This window comes from Trachinotus anak, unplaced genomic scaffold (assembly GCF_046630095.1).
Source record: "Trachinotus anak isolate AG129_WGS33_773 ecotype Australia unplaced genomic scaffold, CSIRO_AGI_Tana_v1 ptg000025l, whole genome shotgun sequence".
NCBI classification, from domain to species: Eukaryota; Metazoa; Chordata; class Actinopteri; order Carangiformes; family Carangidae; genus Trachinotus; species Trachinotus anak.
Genome location: NW_027273876.1, coordinates 9,910,847 through 9,932,706, shown reverse-complemented (window position 1 = coordinate 9,932,706; position 21,860 = coordinate 9,910,847). Strand labels below are relative to the sequence as shown.

Here is a 21,860-nt window from a genome sequence, read left to right as displayed (position 1 = left end):
CCAGTGTCCCCCCCCCCAAAACCTAAACCCTGAACCCTCACAGACCTAACTGATGTCACCTGGTAAGTGATGGTATAAAAAGAGGAATGGGGCAGCACTTTGCGACATGTCACGTTACTTTGACAACAGCAAAACATGTTGCGTACAATAGTGGGTTCAATTCCTTTTTGGAAAACAAACAAACAAAAAAATATTGGATAAGAGCTGATGAAAGCCTGCTTGACTTGGAATTTATCATCATGCCATCATAGAACAAGTAACTACACACAGTTCTGGCTATCAACCAATGGGCTATTATGTGTGTTATAGTCCCATTTGGAGGAAAACAGACGATACAACACTGTATGCATTTGGGCTGGCTACTGTGTACCACACAGCAACCTGCAGAGGAAAAATGTCACTAAAACCTCAAACCTGTATCACCAGTATATAAATACAATCAAAACTATTAACCTGAGTGTGCCTTATAGAGTGGCTTGAAATGTTTAACTACATCCTAAAATGCATGTTGAAACTTTTCAGTTATTAAAAAACATGTATTTCTACAATGGCAAGAAGATAAAGTGGCACATTCGCAGCGTTTGAGTAAAACTGTTAATTCTGACTGACCTTCATCCAATTTTGTTGTCTCTGTAGCTCCGAACTCTGGCCCGGTCCTGACGCTTGTGCTACCAGGTAGAATGAACTGCACATGAAAGTTCAAGTGTTGCTAGTACTTCCTTAAACTTACTGTATTTTCATAAGTCAACCTTCAAAAATTCAGCAACAGCAAAACTAGCCTTGCGGGGTAAGCTACATAGAAAAGTAGTTCTAACTACTGTTCAACAAATACAAATACAAATGGGTATGTGTCTGTCAGCTCAGGCTGCTCACATGCAGTGCTGGCTGGGACACTGGTGTTGAACTTTATGAAGATGTTTTTGCATTTTTGGTAGAGATAAGGGCACAGTTAGTGAGGACGTCTTCCACCTCCACTTCCAGAGGTGGAAGTCTGCAGCTACAGCAGAATCATTCTGTAAGATTCAGCTGCCTACAGTCTACACTCGGCAGTCTACTGAACTGCACGTGAAAGATGTTCTCCACAGCATTAGCTGTCAGCTTTGTGTCAGTGTGGAACATACATGAGAAGAAGAGTAAAGGATGCTGTTCCAGGATGGTGACAAAATCAAGTGTTGCTTGTCCTCCCTTGAACCTACCAAACACACTAATTGACAGTCACTGTATTTTCAGAAGTGGTTTTCATAAGTTTAGTAAGTTCTAAATTCAGCAACAGCAAAACTAGTCTCGGGGGTAAGCTGCTTAGAAAAAGTAGTTCAAACTGCTTTGATCAAATTGACAATGTGCATGTGATACATAATTATAATAAAATACAAATTTAGAAAAAGTCACATGCCAGCAGAAAATGTCACTCAAGCTGAAATTATGTGTGTGCCTTAACTTGCATCTGCACACATAAACACTCTTTCTGCTGTATCTTGTGCGTTCAGTATGTGTTTTAAGCACACCGTTTTAAAGAGGTGAAATGTAGGTTCATGTGCGCCTGTCAGTATTAGTGGAACAGGTCTCCAGCGCTCACACACACAAGCTTAAACACTGGTCTAAAAAAACTATCATTTTACATTGGGTACTGAACAATTGGCCATTGCCTCTGCTGAAAGGCTGCTCACATGCAGCACTGGCTGGGACACCAGTGCTGAACTTTATGAAGACTTTTTGCATGGTAGGCAGAGATGAGAACAGAGTTAGTGGGGATGTATCCCGGGACTTCAGAAAGACTTCCTCCTCTAGCAGAGGTGGATGTCTACACCTACAGCAGAATAATTTGTTAAGATTCTTAAATCCCCTGCTACTTGTGTGAAATCACTTCCACTCCACTACATTTCAGAGGAAATGTACTTTCTACCGCACTAGGCTCCATTCAGCTTATTTGACAGCTGTAAATAAGCAAGATACTGTACCTAAGGACAGTAACACATAAGTTCCCTGAGGCACGTACCTGGCCTGTACTGGGTTCCCTTTCACCCCTAAGCAAAAGTCAGCTTTTGTTATTGTTTAATTGGCACTCTGGTTGTACTGTAATTTATTCAAAAGATTAACTGTGGTTCTCTTAAACCCATTTATAGCCAAGGAAATAGGAGGAATTCAGCCAGAATTCAACCAGTAAATGAGAACAACCTTAAACCATTCAGTTGAAATGTTTTAATATTAGACTATTATCAGGCCAAGTTTTCATTTTTCATAATGCAATTTGAATCATTAATAGATATTTTACATGTATATCCTGCAGCCAGGGTGTGCAGACCTACCTGCAGTGTTGGTGACACTTGTCCTTACAGGTTATGTCCATTAGTGGGCAGTGTATATTAAAGCAAACCTCACATAAACCTGATTACAGTGAATTCTTACTTTAGTAAGTCTGTTGTTTGTAAGTAAGTCTAATATTTGGCTACACTATATTTTATTCTATATCAGTAGAACTGACTTTTGAACACACACCAGACCACACAGCCACAAACCAACCGATACTACAATGTCACATGTGTGATGCCCAGGCCTGCCAGCCCCCAGAATGAAACTCACAGCTCAGCCTTAAGATGCTGCGCTTTCCCCGCCCACTGTATTTAATAGTATGGTAATGAGAGGTATGGATGTGGAGTCGGGGGTTGGTTCTAGGACATTTGACTCTATTTGGAGTTGTGTCGATTGCAGATTTAAGATTTTTTTTTTTCTTGTTCTGTCCCGCTTGTACTCGCACCGGAGCTGGTTGGCAGGCTCTTCCCTCGCAGAGCCCGCACCAGGATGGGTGCTCTCCCGGCGCAGCGGCTGTTCTGGATGTGTGTTTTGATCTTTACCGGAATAACAGATGTTTGCGGTGAGTTGTAATTTGTGCTCTCCTGTTTTTATGTTGTTTTCTTTCCCGTGTAGCCAGGAACATTTTCAGAGGTTTTCAACTCTGCCAAGTGTTTAAAAAAAAAAAAAAAGAAAAAAAGATGTTCTCTAAGTGCTTGTTCCAGTCAAAAGGTCCAGAATAAGGTGTCAGTGGTTTTGTTTTCTTGTTTTTATTTTCAATAATTGGCAATGAGGAATAATTTATAAAGTTGGGACAATGTGGACATGCACAAGGACACATCATTTGTAGAGATGAATAGTTTTCAACATATGTACTCTAAGTAAAAGTGACAACACAACAATGTAAAAATGCCCAAAATACATTACAAGTAAAAGTCCTGCATTTAAAACTTTACTTAAGTAAAAGTACAGAAGTATTAGTAGCTAATACTCAAAATATCAAATGTAAAAGTACCTGGCCCCTGAGACTGAGAAATTACACTGCTGATTGTTTAGGTTAATACATCAATGAATACATGGATTCTACTGTTGTAGCCGGCCCAGTTGGAGATTTTATCTACTACAAATGTACAGTCAGGTAGCCCAGTGATTCCCAATCTAGAGGCTGGTCACACTATAAATTTGAGGGGTCATGAGATAATTGGTAAAGAAACATATTTCTGCTACAGATATGTAAGAGGGTCTTGTAGGCCTGTTGTGCTTCACAATCTAGCATTTTTTATTTTAATTAAATCTTGATATGAAAAGTAACGAGTAACAAACGTACATGTTGTGACATGTTGTGGAGTAGAAGTATAAAGTCGTATAAATTGGAAATTCTCAAAGACAGTAGCTCAAAATTGTACTTAAATACATTACTTGAGTAAATGTACTTAGTTCCTTTCCACAACTGAAAACCTCTCCGGTGGGTTTCATTCTTCTTTGCCATTTATTTATTCTAAGTTGACACAGTTTGGTAAAAACGATATCCTTCGTATAAGGTGAACATTATCAATAAAGTATCACTGTACTGTTTGAAAAATCATTTTTCTTTTGGTTCCAGCTTCAAACGTCTGCACCTCCAGAGGAGCCAGCACATGCAAGGAGTGTCTGGCTGTGCACCCGACCTGTGCGTGGTGTTTGCAGGAGGTGCGTTTCTTTTCCACTTCACTTCATGTGAGCTTTCTGCTGGTGCAGGGTGGTACAGACCTCCTCACCAGCCACATAATCTGCGTGAGAAGAATGCATGCAGATGTATTATATCTTTGTCGGTTTTATTTTATTGTTTCTTTTTTGTTTCATAGTGCCTTTTTAAAGTCAAATCTACCCAATAGTCCATGTACTTGTGTTTGGGTTTTTAATTTGATTCCTGGCACAGTGACACAGTGACAGACATCCTGTGACTGCATGAGGATATAGTCATATTTTCTGCTTCAAACTTTAGTTGAATGCAATGATTTATTACTGCAAAACTCAGTCTGTTCGTTAACTCAACCTTCTATTCAAGAGCGAAGTTTTCTCAGATTGACTTCAGCCTGAGTACTCTTTCTTTGTGTTCTGAAACACTAGCTGAAATATTTGAGGGTGTTCAGATAGGAATGGTCATTTTAATTTAAGGTGGAATTTGCCTTTAAGTTCAGAGTTTTTTGAAGAGATGTTGGAGTGTGTCTTTGTTCCAGGAGATTTTGTAATAGAAACACTGTCTTGTGGCATTTCTGGACTTTATCATCCCCATTACAGTTTAGCCTTCAAATTGATCCAAAACTCCCTCTCAACACAGCTTTACAACAGATGGGAAATCTGAAAATAAGTGAGGAGGCTGCTTGAAACAAGTGACTGTGTTTTTCTGTCAGGACTTTGGCCAGGGAGTGGCCAGCTCCTCCCGCTGTGACCTGGAGAATAACCTGGTCGCAGCAGGCTGTGCTCTGTCAGCCCTGGAGTATCCAACCAGCAAACTGCAGGTGATCGAGGATCGGCCCCTCAGCGACAAGGCAGCGGGGGCCACGCAAGACGTCACTCAGATCAAGCCCCAGAATCTCCACATCACCCTCAGGCCAGGTCGGCTTCACAATCTGGTTTTTACAAGTGATGGAAATTGAGTTTCAGACATACTGATTGTGTTTTGAGAATCCAGGTGTAGTATTGCACTGAGTGAATGAAGAGAAGTAAAGCTATAAAATAAAAGATATTTCTTTATTATGTTTCCCAGATGATGCTAAGCGCTTCAAAGTGAAGGTGCGTCAGGTAGAGGACTACCCAGTGGATCTCTACTACCTCATGGACCTCTCCTACTCTATGAATGACGACCTCTTCCGCCTGAGGACGCTTGGGAAAGGCTTGGCCGAGGCCATGAACCGCACCACCAGCAACCTCCGCATGGGCTTTGGGGCGTTTGTGGACAAGCCACTCTCACCTTACATGTACATCTCCCCCAAAGAGGCTGTGTTGAACCCCTGCTACAGGTAAATGAAAAAAGAGCTTAGAGTTTGAAAAGTAGTCACTGACTGATGCCATGCCACCCTCTTACAGTTCAATCAACGATCTCAAAGGAAAGCAATGTAAATGTAAATTTCCAACTTGAATCAATATTTTTGAGGAAATAACAATTTATTGTCACGGTTACAACAATTTCAGTGATATTTCCTATAACATTAAGTACATTTGCTCACATTTAATCATATTCCAGTGTAAAAGGAAAACATATCTGAGTTTGTTGCCTTTATTTGTTGAGACATCAGATTCCCAATCTTTTACTAAACATTGGACACACTTCATGACAACAAGAACGTCAAGATTAGCCTTCTTAACCTGTTTCCTTGTTGCTACACATGTATCTAAACTGAATCCAGACCTCTTTGTAATGGAAAGTTTATTTTAGTGGCTGCATTCTTACGTTTAACATTGTTTAACATCCCTGATGCGTACCTACTGGTGTTGATTTCAGTGGCTGCTTATGTCTGCATGTGGAAAGCAGCTTCATTATGACTCAGATGATGTCATTTTAGTGAGGACACCTGTAAACAGCGTTGCTCAGTAAAAATGAAGGCAAGCTCAGCATCACAGCACTTGTTAAAGGCTTACAGTGGCTCCCCAGTGCTTGGTCAGCTGCTCTGAATGAACCGCAGGCAATCTAACAGTGTCCCAGTGCAAGCTGCTGTTACCCCCGTCCGTAGGCGACTCCGTGGTGGATTTGGTGGTTTAAGGTCCCTTGGGTCCATTTACTCGCCCGCTTACACACAGTCTGCCGGTCCAGCCTCCAAGAATGTTTGGATAAAAGATAAGACAAGTGGAGAATTTCAGTCTAGCAGTGAACGAAACACAGAGAAAGTGGTGGAGTTAGAGAGACCTTTTTTTTACCTGAATGATGAACAGGAGGTACAACTCAAATTACCATTTTTTGAAGTGCTATAGGTATGGCAATGTCAGTCATTCAGTTCACCAATGTAGTCCAAAATATCTGAGAAATTGTTTCATGGATTTGCACAAAATTTTGTTCATGGTGCCCAGATGATATATCCGACTAACTTTGATAATCTCCTGACTTTTCTGTAGCGCCACTATTATATTAACTTTTGGTTTTTTTTTAAACTAGTTAGCTGATGACTTTTCCATTATCCTCAGTTTTTGTTTAGTGCTAATTTGCAAATGTTAGCATGCTAACATGCTACACTAAGGTGGTGAATGTGAACGGTAATGAACGTGGTTACAGTATATCTGCTTAATATCAGCATGCTGGCATTGTGAGGATGTTGTGCTGCCTATATCATTTAGCCAAGGTTTGTACACAAGTACAGCCTCAAAACTGTTAGACTCATAGTCTTGTGCCTTAAATTGCATAATAGGAAACACAACCAAGTGAAATAGACTAAAAATGAAGAGCTGTCATGTCACCTGAAATGTAACTGAACGAAAATAATTCAAATTTCACAAGAAGAAAAATCCCAAAAAGCTACTGAGCAAAACAGAAAGATGGATTATAACTAGAATAATTTATGTAGCTACACGGATACAGTATAAAAACAATTTGCCTGATCTGACTGGTTATTTACCCTCTCAAAACCTCTGTATAAACAATTGGACAACTTTTGATCTTTTTTTTGTAAAGGCATATCAGCTAAAGATGAATAAACGACTGATAAACTGATCTCTGTTTGACTGACAGCATAAACACCACCTGTCTGCCCCAGTTTGGCTACAAACACGTTCTGTCTCTGACGGAGGAAGTGGGTCGCTTCACAGAGGAAGTCAAGAAGCAGATGGTGTCCAGGAACCGAGATGCCCCGGAGGGAGGCTTTGATGCCATCATCCAGGCTGCTGTGTGCAAGGTGGAGAGACAGACCGCATGTGCAAACACACTCATTGTTTCACGCACCCAAGTCTGATTCTGCTTTACATTCTTTTTCTCTGCTGTCACACATACATACATATAAACATTTCAGGATTTCCAAAAGAACAGCTAATTAAAAACAGTTGAAATTAAAAAGGGAGGGCTTTGCTGCTTTAGATGAGGGTGTCCAACAAATTGCAAACTAAACTGAAACTTTTTTTTTTTTTTTTTTGGCGTGAACCAGGAGCAGATCGGCTGGCGGCCCGGTGCTTCCCATCTCCTGATCTTCACCTCGGATGCGAAGACTCACGTGGCTCTGGATGGTCGTCTTGCAGGAATCGTGCAACCCAATGATGGGAAGTGCCACCTCAGCTCTGACAATATTTACAGCATGTCTACCACCATGGTTAGTGTATACTGTAAGTGTGTGTTTGGTGTGCAGACAGTAGACAGAGACAGTATGGGAGAGAAGTGTTTAAATATGCAGTGGTATGAATAGGAACATTTCAGTGTTTATGTTTGCATGTGTTAACCACACGTCCTGTTTGGCCCCACAGGATTACCCATCTCTCGCTCTGATCACAGAGAAGATGTCGGAGAACAATATCAACCTCATCTTTGCTGTCACCAATCCTGTAGTTCCTCTGTACCAGGTCGCTGCTCTGCGCTTCACACACTCAACCTTTTATCCTGTTCAAGTTCAATTCAAGACTTTCATATGCACAATACTAAATGTGCAGGGACCAATTCTGAGAAACAAAAGTTCATTTATTAATGTTTTTAAACTGAATCTGAGAAGACGACAAATCCCAGTCTGTAATCATCTCATCTTGAACATACTGTGGCGTTTAGCTGACGTCCTCCAAACCTCACTGGTTTTAAACTGCGATTCTTGGATCCTGCGTTGGAAGAATGGGAATTCAGAATTAATGACCATTATGTACTGTTCAGACACAGCAACATGCAAACTCAGTTTTTTTCCCCCCAAACTGTTCCTGTTACGACCGACTGCTGATGCGTGCATTCACAAAAGCTAGTGTTAAATATATAGTTTTGTAGACACTTACAATTGTTCAGAAAGAAAAGTGGAGAATTTGTGAACAGCGTGAGATAGGGTGTGTCACACTTGAGTTTTTAGGGTGTGATGATATAACTGTGAAGTTATGGCGCACAACTCTCACAATTTTCAGATACAGTTATGAGAAATCATAAAAACCAGTGTGTCATTCCTTAACGGTCAGATTAAATGTCACCAGCTACCTTTTTTTCATTAACTGGCCTTTTTAACTGGGTAATGGAGAGGGTTAGGAAAGAAGATTTCATTTTTAAATTACTGGATAACATAAAACATGGTAGGTACTGAGGGGTGTATTTTATATATGTTTGTAACCGATGATACAAATATGACTGTTGGACTGTGTAGGATGACAACAGCCTTCACGTCTGTCTCTGTCTTGTAGAACTACAGTGAGCTGATTCCTGGCACCACAGTAGGAACACTGTCCAACGACTCGGGCAATGTTATTCAGCTTATACTGAAGGCCTATGCTGTAAGTGTTGCACACACACACACACACACACAGCCTAGGTTAGACAGTGTTTGAGGGGATGACATGTGTTTGTTGACACACACACCCTGTCTGAGTCACACACACAGTCGAGCCAGAGACTCAGTAGAAATTCCCCAGTGGCTGAAGAGTGAAGCTGACCAACTGTAGGAGGCTCCTGGCTGCGTCTCATCCTTTATGTTTTTAATCAAGTTTATTGTGCAGAAAACAGGTGAATGAGCTGACGACTGATTTTACTCTCAGTCCTGGCTGGAACTTTAGTGTTTTTACAGGTGCACATACAAGCGTGTGTGTTAATATTTGCATGTGAGTGTCTGTACGCTCAAATAAACACTGTGTATACATTGGCCAACATGTAATTAGAAAAGGAAATTAAAAAGTGCCGAGTATAGAAATTGGGAGAGGGAAATCATTATAATAATTACAATAATTATTATAATTTACTTGTAGTAATAACTTAATTTTGTGTTAGTCCTCTGCAAGAGCAAAAGAGGATGAAATTACTTGTTTTCGAAATCAGGTCATTTCCTAATTTTAAATTTGGAAATTTTCGCGTCATGATGCAAGCCTGTATACTCACCTTTCCGTGTGTGTACGTTTTTTTTTTCTATTTTCTTTTGTTGGTGTTGCCAGAAAATCCGTTCCAAGGTGGAGCTGGAGCTCCAAAGCGTCCCAGAGGAGCTGTCCTTGTCCTTTAACGCCACCTGTCTGAATGGAGAGGTCATCCCTGGCCTCAAGTCCTGCTCTGGGCTCAAAATAGGAGATACGGTCAGTTCTGCAGGACTTTAGTCTCTTAAAAAGAAGGGTATCTATAAATTTATCCAAGTACTAAAATCCTATATCAGTAGTAAGCATAGCAGAATCAGTTCAGTGTGGCTTTTTCTTGTTCTGTGATTATAAAAATTAATCTACTTCTTTAAGGACACCAAACCAGTAGCCTGAAATAGTAACTCTCAGCAAGACATGTCTCACACTCAGCCTTCAAGAATTATTTTTCTTATGAAGAAATTAGAGATAAATCCACTTGTTAGTATAGTTTCTTTGTTACAGGAATGTCCAAGACATTATGTCAGCACCTTGTAACAAGACTGGATAAACAGATTACATCACAAGTATAAATGAATTTACACTTTTTTTTTTAAATAAATTTGTCTGTCCTATCTGTCTTATCTCTGGGGATTAAAATACCAATCAAGTCCTGATTCTAAAAACAACATGTTAGTTGGTTCCATGTACTATTTTTCATTGTCTTTTTGGTCTCTTTCCATTTCCCTTCTTGCTGTTATCAAGATGTTTTTAATGTGGGATTTTCCCCTTTTCCACATGATGGAAAGAAATGGATCAGCACTGTCTCTGAACATGTCTTTCTTAGTTTATGTTTTCATGTCTTTCCATACGTCTTCTGCCAACTCCATTTAGAGTAAATTGTCTGCTTCAAGAGTTCTTTGTCCGTTCCTCTTTTGCATTTTTTCTTTATCACAGCTTCTTTGGCTCTTTGCCTTGTTCTCTCCTCACTCCAGGTGACATTTTTTGGCCTCCACACATTTCTTTCTCTCTGCTTCAGCTCGTCTTATTTCTTCCATATATGGCTGTTTCACCAGATGTAGTGACTGCCCACTTTTGGACATTTCCCAGATTTGGATGCAATGCTGAATGAACAGTTACTTTGACTAAATACATATGGAAGCATTCCCCTGTCACATCTTTGTGCTGTTTCTGCCAACAGTGATGTAATTCTGTATAGTACAGTAATGCTGAAAATTAGAGCAGCTTTTAAATTAACATTGAATAAAGCATTAAAGTGCTTTTACGTGTGGGGCAATCTACTCCACTTTTTACAAAGTGTGTGTGTGTGTGTGTGTGTGTGTGTGTGTGTGTGTGTGTGTGTGTGTGTGTGTGTGTGTGTGTGTGTGTGTGTGATCTCCCATGCACTGTTTGACCAAGACACTCACACAGTACCAGCCACAAGAAAGTTATCACAATATCTACACATACACACACACTGAAAAACTCGCACATACACACATCAACATGTCTTTCTTCGACAGATTAGACATTTGGTATCTTTTTAAAAGTCTTTGTTTGAACAAAATACATCCAGAATTTAATAGTTCCAATCCCCTCCTCCCACCCAGGTCTCCTTCAGTGTGGAGGCCAGAGCTCGTGGTTGCCCCAAGCAGAAGAAGAAAAAATTCATCATTAAGCCTGTGGGCTTCAAGGACTCCCTCTCTATCACCGTCACCTTCGAGTGTGACTGCAAGTGCCAGAATAAAGCCCAGCCCAACAGCCCCAAATGTCACCACGGAAACGGCACCTACGAGTGTGGCATCTGCCTGTGCCACCCGGGTCGCTTGGGGCCGCACTGTGAGTGTGCAGAGGGCGACTATAATCCCACAGAGCAAGACCGCTGCAGTGGGCCTGCGGGCTCCGGAGGGTCCCACTCTGCCATCTGCAGCGGCCGCGGAGACTGTGTGTGCGGCCAGTGTGTGTGCCACAGCAGTGACTTTGGGAAAGTCTGGGGCAAGCTGTGCGAGTGTGATGACTTCAACTGTCTGCGCTACAAGGGGGAACTCTGCTCAGGTAAGATCTCATCAGCTAAAATGAGAAAGAGGTTCAAATATCTTGAGTAATTCATTTGCTTGAGCATCTCAAGCTGAATGAGCAGGGCCTGAACCAATAAGATGAATAATAGTTTCGTCAGCTGACAATAATCTAATTGAAAACTGCAATTAATGATCATTTTATTATCAGTTCTTCGATTCTTTGATTGTTTTGTCTATAAAATATCAGAAAATAGTGAAAAATGCCTGTCGCTTTTTCCCAAGGTCCAAGGTGACATCATCAAATGGTTCGTTTTGTTAAAAGTTGCAGTCTGTCAATCAACTAATCCATTAATCTGCAGCTCTACTGGTAACATTTCATTCAGCGAAGTCATTTATGAAGCAAAAATGGCAAACATTCACAGGTTATGGTTTCTCAGATGTGAGGCTGTGTTGCTTCTCTGTGATTTATAGCACTGTACATTGAATGGATTTGTATTGTTGACCGCTGGCCAGACGAAACAGGGAATTTTTTGCTAATTGTGATGGTTGCTTTATTGTTATTATTATTATTATTATTATTATTATTGTTTTGTTGGTAAAAGATCTGCATGGCTATTTGTTTCCACCTGTTACCAGTCTTTATGCTAAGCTAAGCTATCCAGGTGTGCGCTGTCACTTCATGTTCAGTGGACAGGTATGAGAGGGGTATCGGTCCTCCTATCTAACTCTCAAAATAGAAGGTGAATATTTCATAAATGTTCTTTTCCATTATTTTCACATCTCACACTACAAAACATGAGCACAACTGAAAGGTGAAGAAGGTAAAATAGCCCACTGACATAACATAAACATTGTGTGTGTGTGTGTGTGTGTGTGTGTGTGTGTGTGTGTGCGGTGGCAGTCCCCCTCTCCACACCGGCTTGCCGCCCACCTCATCTGGGAAAAATTACATACAATAACAACACTCCCCTCTGCCTGGGACATGGGCTCCATTCACAATAAACAAATGGTGCGATGTGTGCACTGTGTGCGCTCAGGGTGTATGTTTGTGTCAGCGAAGCCAAGCTTTTGTGCCATGGAGTTCAACAAGATTCATGCACAAAGAAAAAGATTTTTTCAAGTTTGACAGTAGCTTTCTGTGGTCAGAGGGGCCTCTCAAGTTTCTCTGTTGCGGTGGAGACTTTTAAACAGTGGGGTTGAGTTGTGTTGGTAACTGTTCCGAGCTTTAACTCAGAGCCTCATGATCCTCCTCCTCTTTTAGAGACAGTGTGTCATCAAGTCAACACACATGATACTACCCTGAGGGTTGTCATTGAGATTTGAGTAATTTTTCAGTCTGGGATTACCTGTGTAAAGTAGGCATTACACTTTTTTTGATAGCGGTTCATTTGCCTTCATTTACTGACAGAAGTTATACATGTATTACATTCTTGCAAGAAATCCCACCAACACAGGAGGTGTACTCTCTGCTATGTTTTCATGCTTAGGGATGTCAGGGCTTCCTGATAACTATGAGTTCTTCCACTAGGCCAGAAAAGAGAAGTGTCCACAAAACCATTATCACTGGCAGTTTGGTAGTGACCCTGTAACACAATACAAGTAGTAAATTTAAGCAGTTTATGTGGTGTAACTACAAGGTTAGCAGCGGGGTAACTGTCTTAGAGTAATGTGTGAATGTTCCCAAATCAGAATGATGGGAGGTTCTACTTGTGCCCACATCGTGTGGATATAGCACAGATATGGGGCTAGCTTAGCATAATAACTGGAAGCATATATCACACAAACACCAGTCAACACTCCTAAAGCTGAAATTTTCAATCTGTGCACAAAAACAACAACTTTGAGAGGAGCTAAGATAGCTGTCTCCCATTTCCCACTGCCTTTTATCGTTATGCCAGCTAAGCTAATCACCTCCTGACTCCATCCACACTTACGGGGACGGGCATGAGAGTGGTGCTGGTCTTCTCATCTAACTCTCAAAAAAAAAAATGCCCTGAATGTCAAACTATTCAGGTAGAGATGGCAGAATTAAAATGTCAGAGAGAGACAAGAGACACAAAAGAAGAAAAGAGCAAATCTGCCTGCGTAAAGTACAAAGGACAGAGATCGTGGAGCCCTCTATCGCAAGCGTTCTACATTACTGAGGCAATTCCTCTTTGTTGTGTAATAGCAGTAACACATGACCAATTAATGAGATTCCTCTGGGGATATTTTAATTGAGCGTTGTTAATTGCATAATACAAAGTTTCGGCACAGGCAGCTTTTCTGCCTTGTGCTTCATGACATCGTCAGATCTCATATATCATTCACTCACCCCCCTGTTGCCCTCACAGAGAAATGTTTTGCTCTATTCCCCAAAGCCCCTATATTAACATGAAAATACCTCTCTGCTTACTCATTGGCTGGTGTGGTGTAATAAGGCTAAAAATAAATCCATGTTTGGGCAGAAAGGGGCCTAGCGGGAGAGTACTAGAAATGTTTTGTGTGCAGAACATGATCTGCTGTTGTTTTGAAATACCTTATTCAGTGCAAGGACCATTCTTCTTCCTCCACAGAATGGTCTAATTAAAAGCCATGGGTCCTGCGGTCAAGTGGTAATGACAGTTTGTTCATGGGCGATCTTTTATCCAGTCAAACTGCTCCCAGCAGCTTCCTGTCTCATTGTTTATCTGGACATTGTTTGGCAGTGATAGACCACAATGTTTTCTGCAGTGTCACTCTCTTATTGACACGCACACTCATAGACACATAGGGATCCATGGAATAACAGCAAACCAATGTGCAAAAATTCACTCACACATGCACTGAATCATGCAGCCAAAAATAAAAGCCCTCCAGACACCACAGGCACACAATGAACTTGCTTTTAGGTCTCGAACAGTTGCAGGAACATGACTTACCACTTCTGCTTTCCAGTGGGGTAACAACTCAAGAGCTTACATAGCCACTGAAAAAATTACGCTTGTAACATTTTGAGAATGGTGGATGTAAACACACTGTTTTGAATACTAATGGTAGAAAATCCTCAACACAGAGTTGAACCCTGGAATAAAGTTAAAACATCACAGGAAAATATAGCAAGAGTATGACAAAGGTTTTACTCATTATCCCTTGAAAAACCACAGCCAAGCTAACCGCCCAAACATTGTTGAAACCCACATAACATTATTTTAAATGCTAGTGGAGTTCCCAAAATTTCCAAACATAACCTGTGTCAGTCTGAATACATCAAACTTAGGTTGATGCACAACAACTGAAATTACAATTGTGTCAACCCCGAAACACACTGTTTCTTTCCTCTTTAACATCTCTCACTGTCACTTGGTCACATTGTCCTCCACTCCTTCATTGTGTGTTTGATTCCTCTATTGCTATGTACCACCCTCACACCCGTTGAAGTGGAATTCATGCCAATAAACTATTATAGTAGCTTTGTCAGAGAAGGTTTGTGCTGGGGCGAAGTGAATAACCTCCTCAGCTCCACAGATATTTCTGTGGGTTCATCGCCACATACTCACGCCGTTAAAACCCACAAAATGTAATTCAAAATTCAAGTCAGGATCCCAAGGTCAGTGAAGAGAACAAATGTATCCGGATGAACTGTGTAAAAGCTGTATTTCAATACTTAACTCATTGTAAGTGCACTGGCCCAAGCACATACTGAATACTGTGTGTGTATTAATCTGAAAACACATCAGTGTTTGACTTGTGACTGTTGTGTCTGTTTCTTTTTTGTTTTCCTTCACCATCCATTCTCTCCTCCCAGGCCATGGCGTCTGTAACTGTGGCTTCTGCCAGTGTGCCCCAGACTGGCAGGGGGAGAACTGCAACTGCTCCAGACGTACTGACACCTGTATGTCCAACCTGGGTCTGCTGTGCAGTGGGAGGGGCCAGTGCGTGTGCGGGGCCTGTGAGTGCACCCAGCCCGGTGCCTACGGGGCCACATGTGACAAGTGTCCCACCTGCCCTGATGCCTGTACAATGAAGAAGTAAGTCTGCGTACAGATGAGCTTGCACAAAGAGTTGTCACATTTATGTATCTTTAAAGCTTCTTTAAATGAACTGTTGACCTGTGTTTCTCTTCGCGAAGGGAGTGTGTGGAGTGCAAGCACTTCAAGAGGGGCAAGCTGTTTGAGGACAACACGTGCTCTCGAATCTGCAAGGATGAGATTGAGCTTGTGGACGAAATAGGTGAGGTGCTCAGCCGACCAAATCTCCAACTGCAAAAACAACCCTTTGAATGTGGGTGCCACTGTTTATTGTTCATAAAAGATTTGTAAGTTGTAATTAATGGCATTATTAATGGTTACTTAATAATTTATCATTAACGAATTAATAATGACAAGTAATATGGTATTAATTTACCATTTTCTGACAGGTTAAAGCAGTCCTGTGTTACTTTTGAAACAGTGGCAACTATAAGATAATGGTAATTGCAACAATAAAAATAATGTAACAGTAGCACAAAAAAATAATAAAAAAATAAAAAATGACTGAGTAATGTCAATGAAATAGCAATATCTAACTAATCTTTGCTAATGTTAGCTAACTTTAGCCACCGTAGGCTACTGGTCATACCAGACCACATAGGTCTCAAGGTACTGAAGTTTCATTTGTAAGAGGAGGAATGAGTGTTTTTATATTTCATTGTTAACACTTGATAAAGCCATCAGTTACAACTTCTAAACCATGCCTTACTACAAAGTGAATGGATAACACCCAAAAATGCCTCTTAAATGAATATTGAGGTATTTCAATATAAGCATTTATAGAATTTCTACTAATGACTCTCAAAAATAAGACCAAAAAATCAGTTAATGCTGCTTTCTAAAGCAGGTAGCCAATTCACCCCAAACAAGAAAAAAGAGATGCCTCTCTTGATTATTTGATGAACCCTTTTCTCCTCATTTTTTTCATGCAGTGCTCCATGATACAAATGCTGTGAACTGTACTTACAAAGATGAGAATGACTGCGTGGAGCGTTTCCAGTACTATGAAGATGCCAGTGGCAAGTCCATCTTATATGTCGTCAAAGAGCCAGGTAAGAGAGATTCGTGGATACCTGACGTTACAAACAAACATTTAAACCTGCTCAGATCAATGATTTTGATTTTTAACAAAGCTTCACTGTTTCTTTATTGTTGCTGTTCTACTTTGCTGTTTTGCTTATTCCAGTTTGTAGTGTTATTAATAATATATGTGGAAGAGGTGAAGGAAGCCACAATGACTATTCCAGAAATTGCACATACTGAACAGATAACAAAGACAAAATCTGCAGCCACAAATGCATCAGTAACCTACAGCGTATACCAAACTTCCTCACCTTATGAAATCAGTGTGTTTCTCTACGCCCAAGTACAAGTTGTCACTTCCCTGCTGCATGCCCTTCATCTGCTTGTTAAGTGGCCAAATAGAAAGCGTGTGGGGCGGTAAAACAGCCTTTAATGACCATCAGTGCCCGCAGAGAAAGTTTGTCCCTGGGTCTGCCTTTAATGAATGGGTGTGTTTAATTTAGGCACAACTGGGTAGCAGAGAAGTACACCAAAATTTGCCTTGAACACAGTGCACCCTGCCGTGTCAAAGACGGTCGTAAACAGCTGCCCAGCTCCTCGAGGAGCCTGCTGACTCTACATATCCTCAAGAGGAAAGTGGGTAGAGGGAGAGAGAGAGAAAACTAAGTAAGCAAAAGAAAGGGACAGACATTTTTAAAACTGAATGAAGCTGTATTATGAGGGAAAAGGACAAGAGGGGAGGAAGACAGGAAATGGACACTCTTCAAAGTTGACTAAGCATATTTCTCATTTAAAAGTTGATGAATAATGCTGCAGAAATAAACTCCTGGTATGATTTGTATATAAGCCAGTATGGTAGCAGCTATTAGGATCAAAAGGGTCAGTTGAAAGCAGGAAATAGAAGACAGTCAGAATGAGGAGAGAGGAAGAGGAGTAAAGCTTTGATGTTGGCTGTAAAAGTTCACCCTGCCCCCCCCCCCTCCATGAACATATGTATGTTCATGGAAGCATGCACTCACACAGTGAGAACCCCCCGCTTCAAACCAGTGAGAAAAGCACAGAAAACACAAAAAGAAAACCTCTCATTTGAAGTAATCAAAATTTTTATGACCTTTGTCGACCCAGTCACTCATAGCAAGTTGCTGACTGAGAAAATACATTTTCAGAGCCTTTAAAAAACAATCCATAACCGCGCCCTTCATCCTTTTTTCCTCACAAAGCCAACTTAATGCTCTCATTTAAGTTTTTGCAACAAAACCGCAGTTTCAGAAACATGTGTCGAGAATGTATTATGCCTGGAAACTATAGGCCAAACAAATCTGTGAACTAATGAGAGTGTTGAAATGATGACTTGCCTTCTCCCTGAAACTCCCAAACTTGTGAACAACCATATAAACTAGCAGCTGCAGACATAAAACGAAGCATGATTCAGCAGTGCATGACCTATTACTCCCATCAGGTTTATTCAGAAACATATTTGGTGGTTAATTATTAATGTAGTTTTCCAGAACAGCTAATGATGGGAAAAATGACCAAGGAGAGCACAATAAGTGATGTGTTATTCCCATCTTGTGTAGGGAAGTCCTCATGTTCATGCTGTCAGTCATCTATTGTACAGCATTCTTGAAACTGTGCAAATCAGATTGCTGTTGAGTTTTGCCAGACCACAATGAGGGATGGGAGATTTGTGGCCTGGCTGTGCGAGGTTACTATTTTCCACTCAGCCCGTCCTCCTCTCTGCTTTTTGGTATGTTAAAGTCGCATTGCCTTCTGCTCATCCCCTTGTTCTCTTGCATCACTTCACAGATTGTAATTCAAGCTAGACAGAAATCACACCACTGGGTTTGATGCCCTATGCCTGCCAGTGCGGCAGGTGTCAATATTACTATACTCTGTATTTCAATGGTACACTCCTGTATCAGGAATGTCATAGCATTGAGCAGAAGAGTGAGTTGCAGCAAAAGCATCTTGAAGTGAGTGAAGGACAAGGCAGAGAGGAAACGGTATTATGACATCAGACTTCCTCTGGCTTATCGTCTCCTGTGTGTCACCGTTATTCATTCCTTTATCTCTTCCTCCTTCCATTCAGACTGCCCCAAGGGTCCAGACATTTTGGTGGTGCTTCTGTCGGTGGCAGGAGCCATCTTGTTCCTCGGCCTGGCGGCTCTGCTTATCTGGAAACTGCTGGTCACCATCCATGACAGACGGGAGTTCGCCAAATTTGAGGAAGAACGTGCTCGTGCCAAGTGGGACACGGTTAGTAGCTGAAGGTGGCACGTGTGTGAAAATACTGCGGAATAGAAACCACCAATGTGGTGTTTGTTTAATACTAAGACTGAAATCAAGGTGATTTCATTTTAAAAACTGAAACAATAAGTTGTGAAATTTTCCAATTCAGCCCATCTTTGGTGCATGAAAATCCTTCTTTGGACTTAATTTTAAACACACTCTGGCACACGAATGTGTCTACACACAAAACACACGCACGCACACACACGCACACACAGGGCCACACACACAGTCTCTCGCTCTTGTTTTCTGAAGATGTTTTTTATTATTTCTGTGGCATGCTGTTACTCTCAGCAGAACAAAAGGCAGCCAACGGAAGGGCTTGGTTTAAATTAGCTAACGCTAATTAGCCCTTACTGGTAATAGGCCTCTTTGTGGCCTCAAAAACACACCCAAATCCCATAGGCCTGAAACCACAAAGATTCACAGTAGTTTTAGGATGCTCACTGTGTAACAGGAGTGGGAACATAAGGCATGTTGAAGATTATGTTCAAGATTTGTATATGTGACAAAAAATATAAGGCAAGATCCCAGAAAAGGATGGGTGTTGTATGGGTAATGAAATGCAGTAGCTATTTAAATTTTTTACTTTAATTTTCTATTATGCAATTCCCTTGGGACTTTTAAATTTGACATGGTTTATTCTGTGTCTGTCAAACTGATCTTAATCTACGTGTCTTTATATGTATTTGACAAACAGGGACACAATCCTCTCTACAAAGGAGCCACCTCTACCTTCACAAACATCACATACAGAGGAAAAGACTGATGCTACTGAACAAGGATGAAGAATAAAGGATAAAATAATGGACTTTGTGGGAAGGCACTGAATCATGTGCAGGCCTCTACTGTCACAAGACAATAATTAATAATTATTTGTGTTTGTAAATATGTAGAAATGATTCTGAGGACACGTTGCATCAGGGATTTGTCAGAAACATCATACATCTAAGGTATTGTTTTGTGTGATTGACTGAGAACTGTTTTGTTGTGCAGGGCAAAATAAAGGTTTAGTTCACCCAAAGTTTCACCTTAGTAATGTAGCCAACCATGAATATTGTTTTCATTTTATATCCAGAAATATATTTTTTTTATCTTGTGCACATAATACATGGACCTTAGTCCATATATGTCCCTCTTCTGTTGCAACCCCAATACAATGGAGGTAATCTGAACTTAATTTGCTAAAAGCATCCAAAAATTACATAAAAATTTTAGTGCTTTTCATTATTTTTTACCTTTGGTGGAAAATAGTATTAAATAGCTATTGGCAGCAAGATCTGTGGATTAACAAATGTTTCCTTGGCAAATAAAACCAAAACTATCTACATGACTGGATGCCACTGAGGCGAAGTGGGAAAATCTACTTTAAAAAAGTGATGTGTGTGGACTAATGTTTGAGGTCAGTGGAAGAACTGAAGGATAGATAATGTTACTCAGAACAAACTTCATTTCCTGATCACAATGTTGGGATTTCCTGTCAGTGGTACTCAGTGGGGCTATGGAGAGATAAACTGTCTTTAATTCAGCCAAGTGACGTTCTGGAGATGTGATGTGGTTTGGAGTAAACTGTAAATTTCTTGAAAACTGGTGCAGCTCCATGTGTGGACTGTTAGAGATAAGTGTTATCAGTGTCACTAATGGTATGTTATTGCTCAGATAAGTAGACATATTTTATTCATTCTTTCTGATGAGTTTGACTTTACAACCACAAAAGGTGTGCAGGTTTGAGATGTGAAAGATACAGGCAAACAACATGAGAAGCTTTTTTTCTATAATGGAAGATATTATATCTCAAAACATTTGATTACAAATAGTAAGTATTGTCTTTTAAATAATGAGCTAATGTGACACTATTCCAAATGACTGATATTCTTAAAGGCACAATAGTGACTAATTTCTGCTGTTTCTGCTTTGAATGTGGAAAACTTGCTTAATAATTTGAGGCTGTGCAACCTGAAACAACATTTCACTATGAAATACTCAAAGATGAACAACAAGAGCTGTGTGTTTCCAGTAATATGCATTGTGTTTACAGTCAGTAGGTTCTGATCTCATTTTCATTCATGTCCATTTTGCAGCCTGTTAGTGATTAGTTAGACAACTGGTTTACTCAGGATGGCACACATGAGTAGAAAGAGTTGGGTCAAATTAAATAGCAAATTCATTCAGTCATTCTACATTACACATTACATTACAGGAATTAACTTAAAAACCCAGATGGATAATGACGTGGCGTGATAAAAACGTGTTTGAAATTATTACTGTTAGAAGTGTAGCTAACATGTTCCCCAAGACTGCCACTGGAGTGTGCAGGGCTTTTTGTCTGCAATGCTCTGCTTCCACCTCCTGGACTTAAACTGCAAGTAGAGCCCACTGCACAGATCCTTGTGCGAACTGTATAGTTCATCTAACTCACCATCAAATATACAAGATAAATGGTCTCAGTTGAATTATACATGCAGCAGTGTGATTATGATTTAAGCCCAGGGGTTGCAGACAAAAAGCCCTGCGCAGTCGCTGAGTAATCTATGGAATTATGGGTGGTGTGTCACATGCATAAAATGTGCACAAGGCCTTTTAATTTGGAGACACACTTATCATTCATGCTGCCATGTGAGGGCTATATGCATTCAAGGAAAATACAACACACAAACAACTGTGGGCAACAGAGACAGCATTTGCAGAAACACTTACGTAATCTAACCCTTTCCAACTCTGACATTACAGTTGCACTTTAATGGAAAATTTAATCTGTAACTGCCAGCATTGCTCCATAAAAATGTAACAGAAACAGCTCTAACTGGCCAAGGTAATCGATCTAATATTTTAGTAAAAAATTATATTACTTGTTTAGTGCTGAACACGGTACTCTGAACTCGTGTCAGGTTGCAGTGGTCCAGTGAGTAGGGTGAAATAATTCACTGAATACATGAACACACACACACACACACACATATGTATATATATATATATATATATATATATATACATATATACACACACACATACACACACCCTTGTGTGTATGTGTGTGTGTGTGTGTGTGTGTGTATAAACTGAAATATGAAAGAATGACAGGCCTAAGTTAATAATCTTTAATTGATGATTCCTTAAGCTTGATCTGATCACATAAACTCATAGTGACTTCATTTCTTCATAGTGAGCAAGATGAATTCATGATAGGCGACACTGCATTAATTCATACACATCATGAGTTTTGTATTCAGTGTTACCGCTGGTCCAACTGAACCCTTCATGGTGGAACAAGATAGATAGATAGATAGATAGA

The 21,860-nt window shown here is 40.4% G+C and overlaps 1 protein-coding gene across 1 annotated transcript; it reads left to right on the top strand.

The window, feature by feature from the left end:
* The first annotated feature begins 2,619 nt into the window (after positions 1-2,619).
* Positions 2,620-19,915, top strand: LOC139609148 (integrin beta-3-like). The gene is made up of 15 exons (XM_071463419.1): positions 2,620-2,872; positions 3,893-3,978; positions 4,683-4,887; positions 5,039-5,291; positions 6,992-7,154; positions 7,401-7,562; positions 7,714-7,809; positions 8,617-8,706; positions 9,358-9,492; positions 10,860-11,304; positions 15,034-15,256; positions 15,358-15,458; positions 16,189-16,308; positions 18,369-18,535; positions 19,269-19,915. Exons 1-15 carry the CDS (start codon positions 2,800-2,802, stop codon positions 19,335-19,337), a joined length of 2,388 nt encoding a protein of 795 aa, XP_071319520.1. The 5' UTR covers positions 2,620-2,799; the 3' UTR covers positions 19,338-19,915.
* Positions 19,916-21,860: the final 1,945 nt, after the last annotated feature.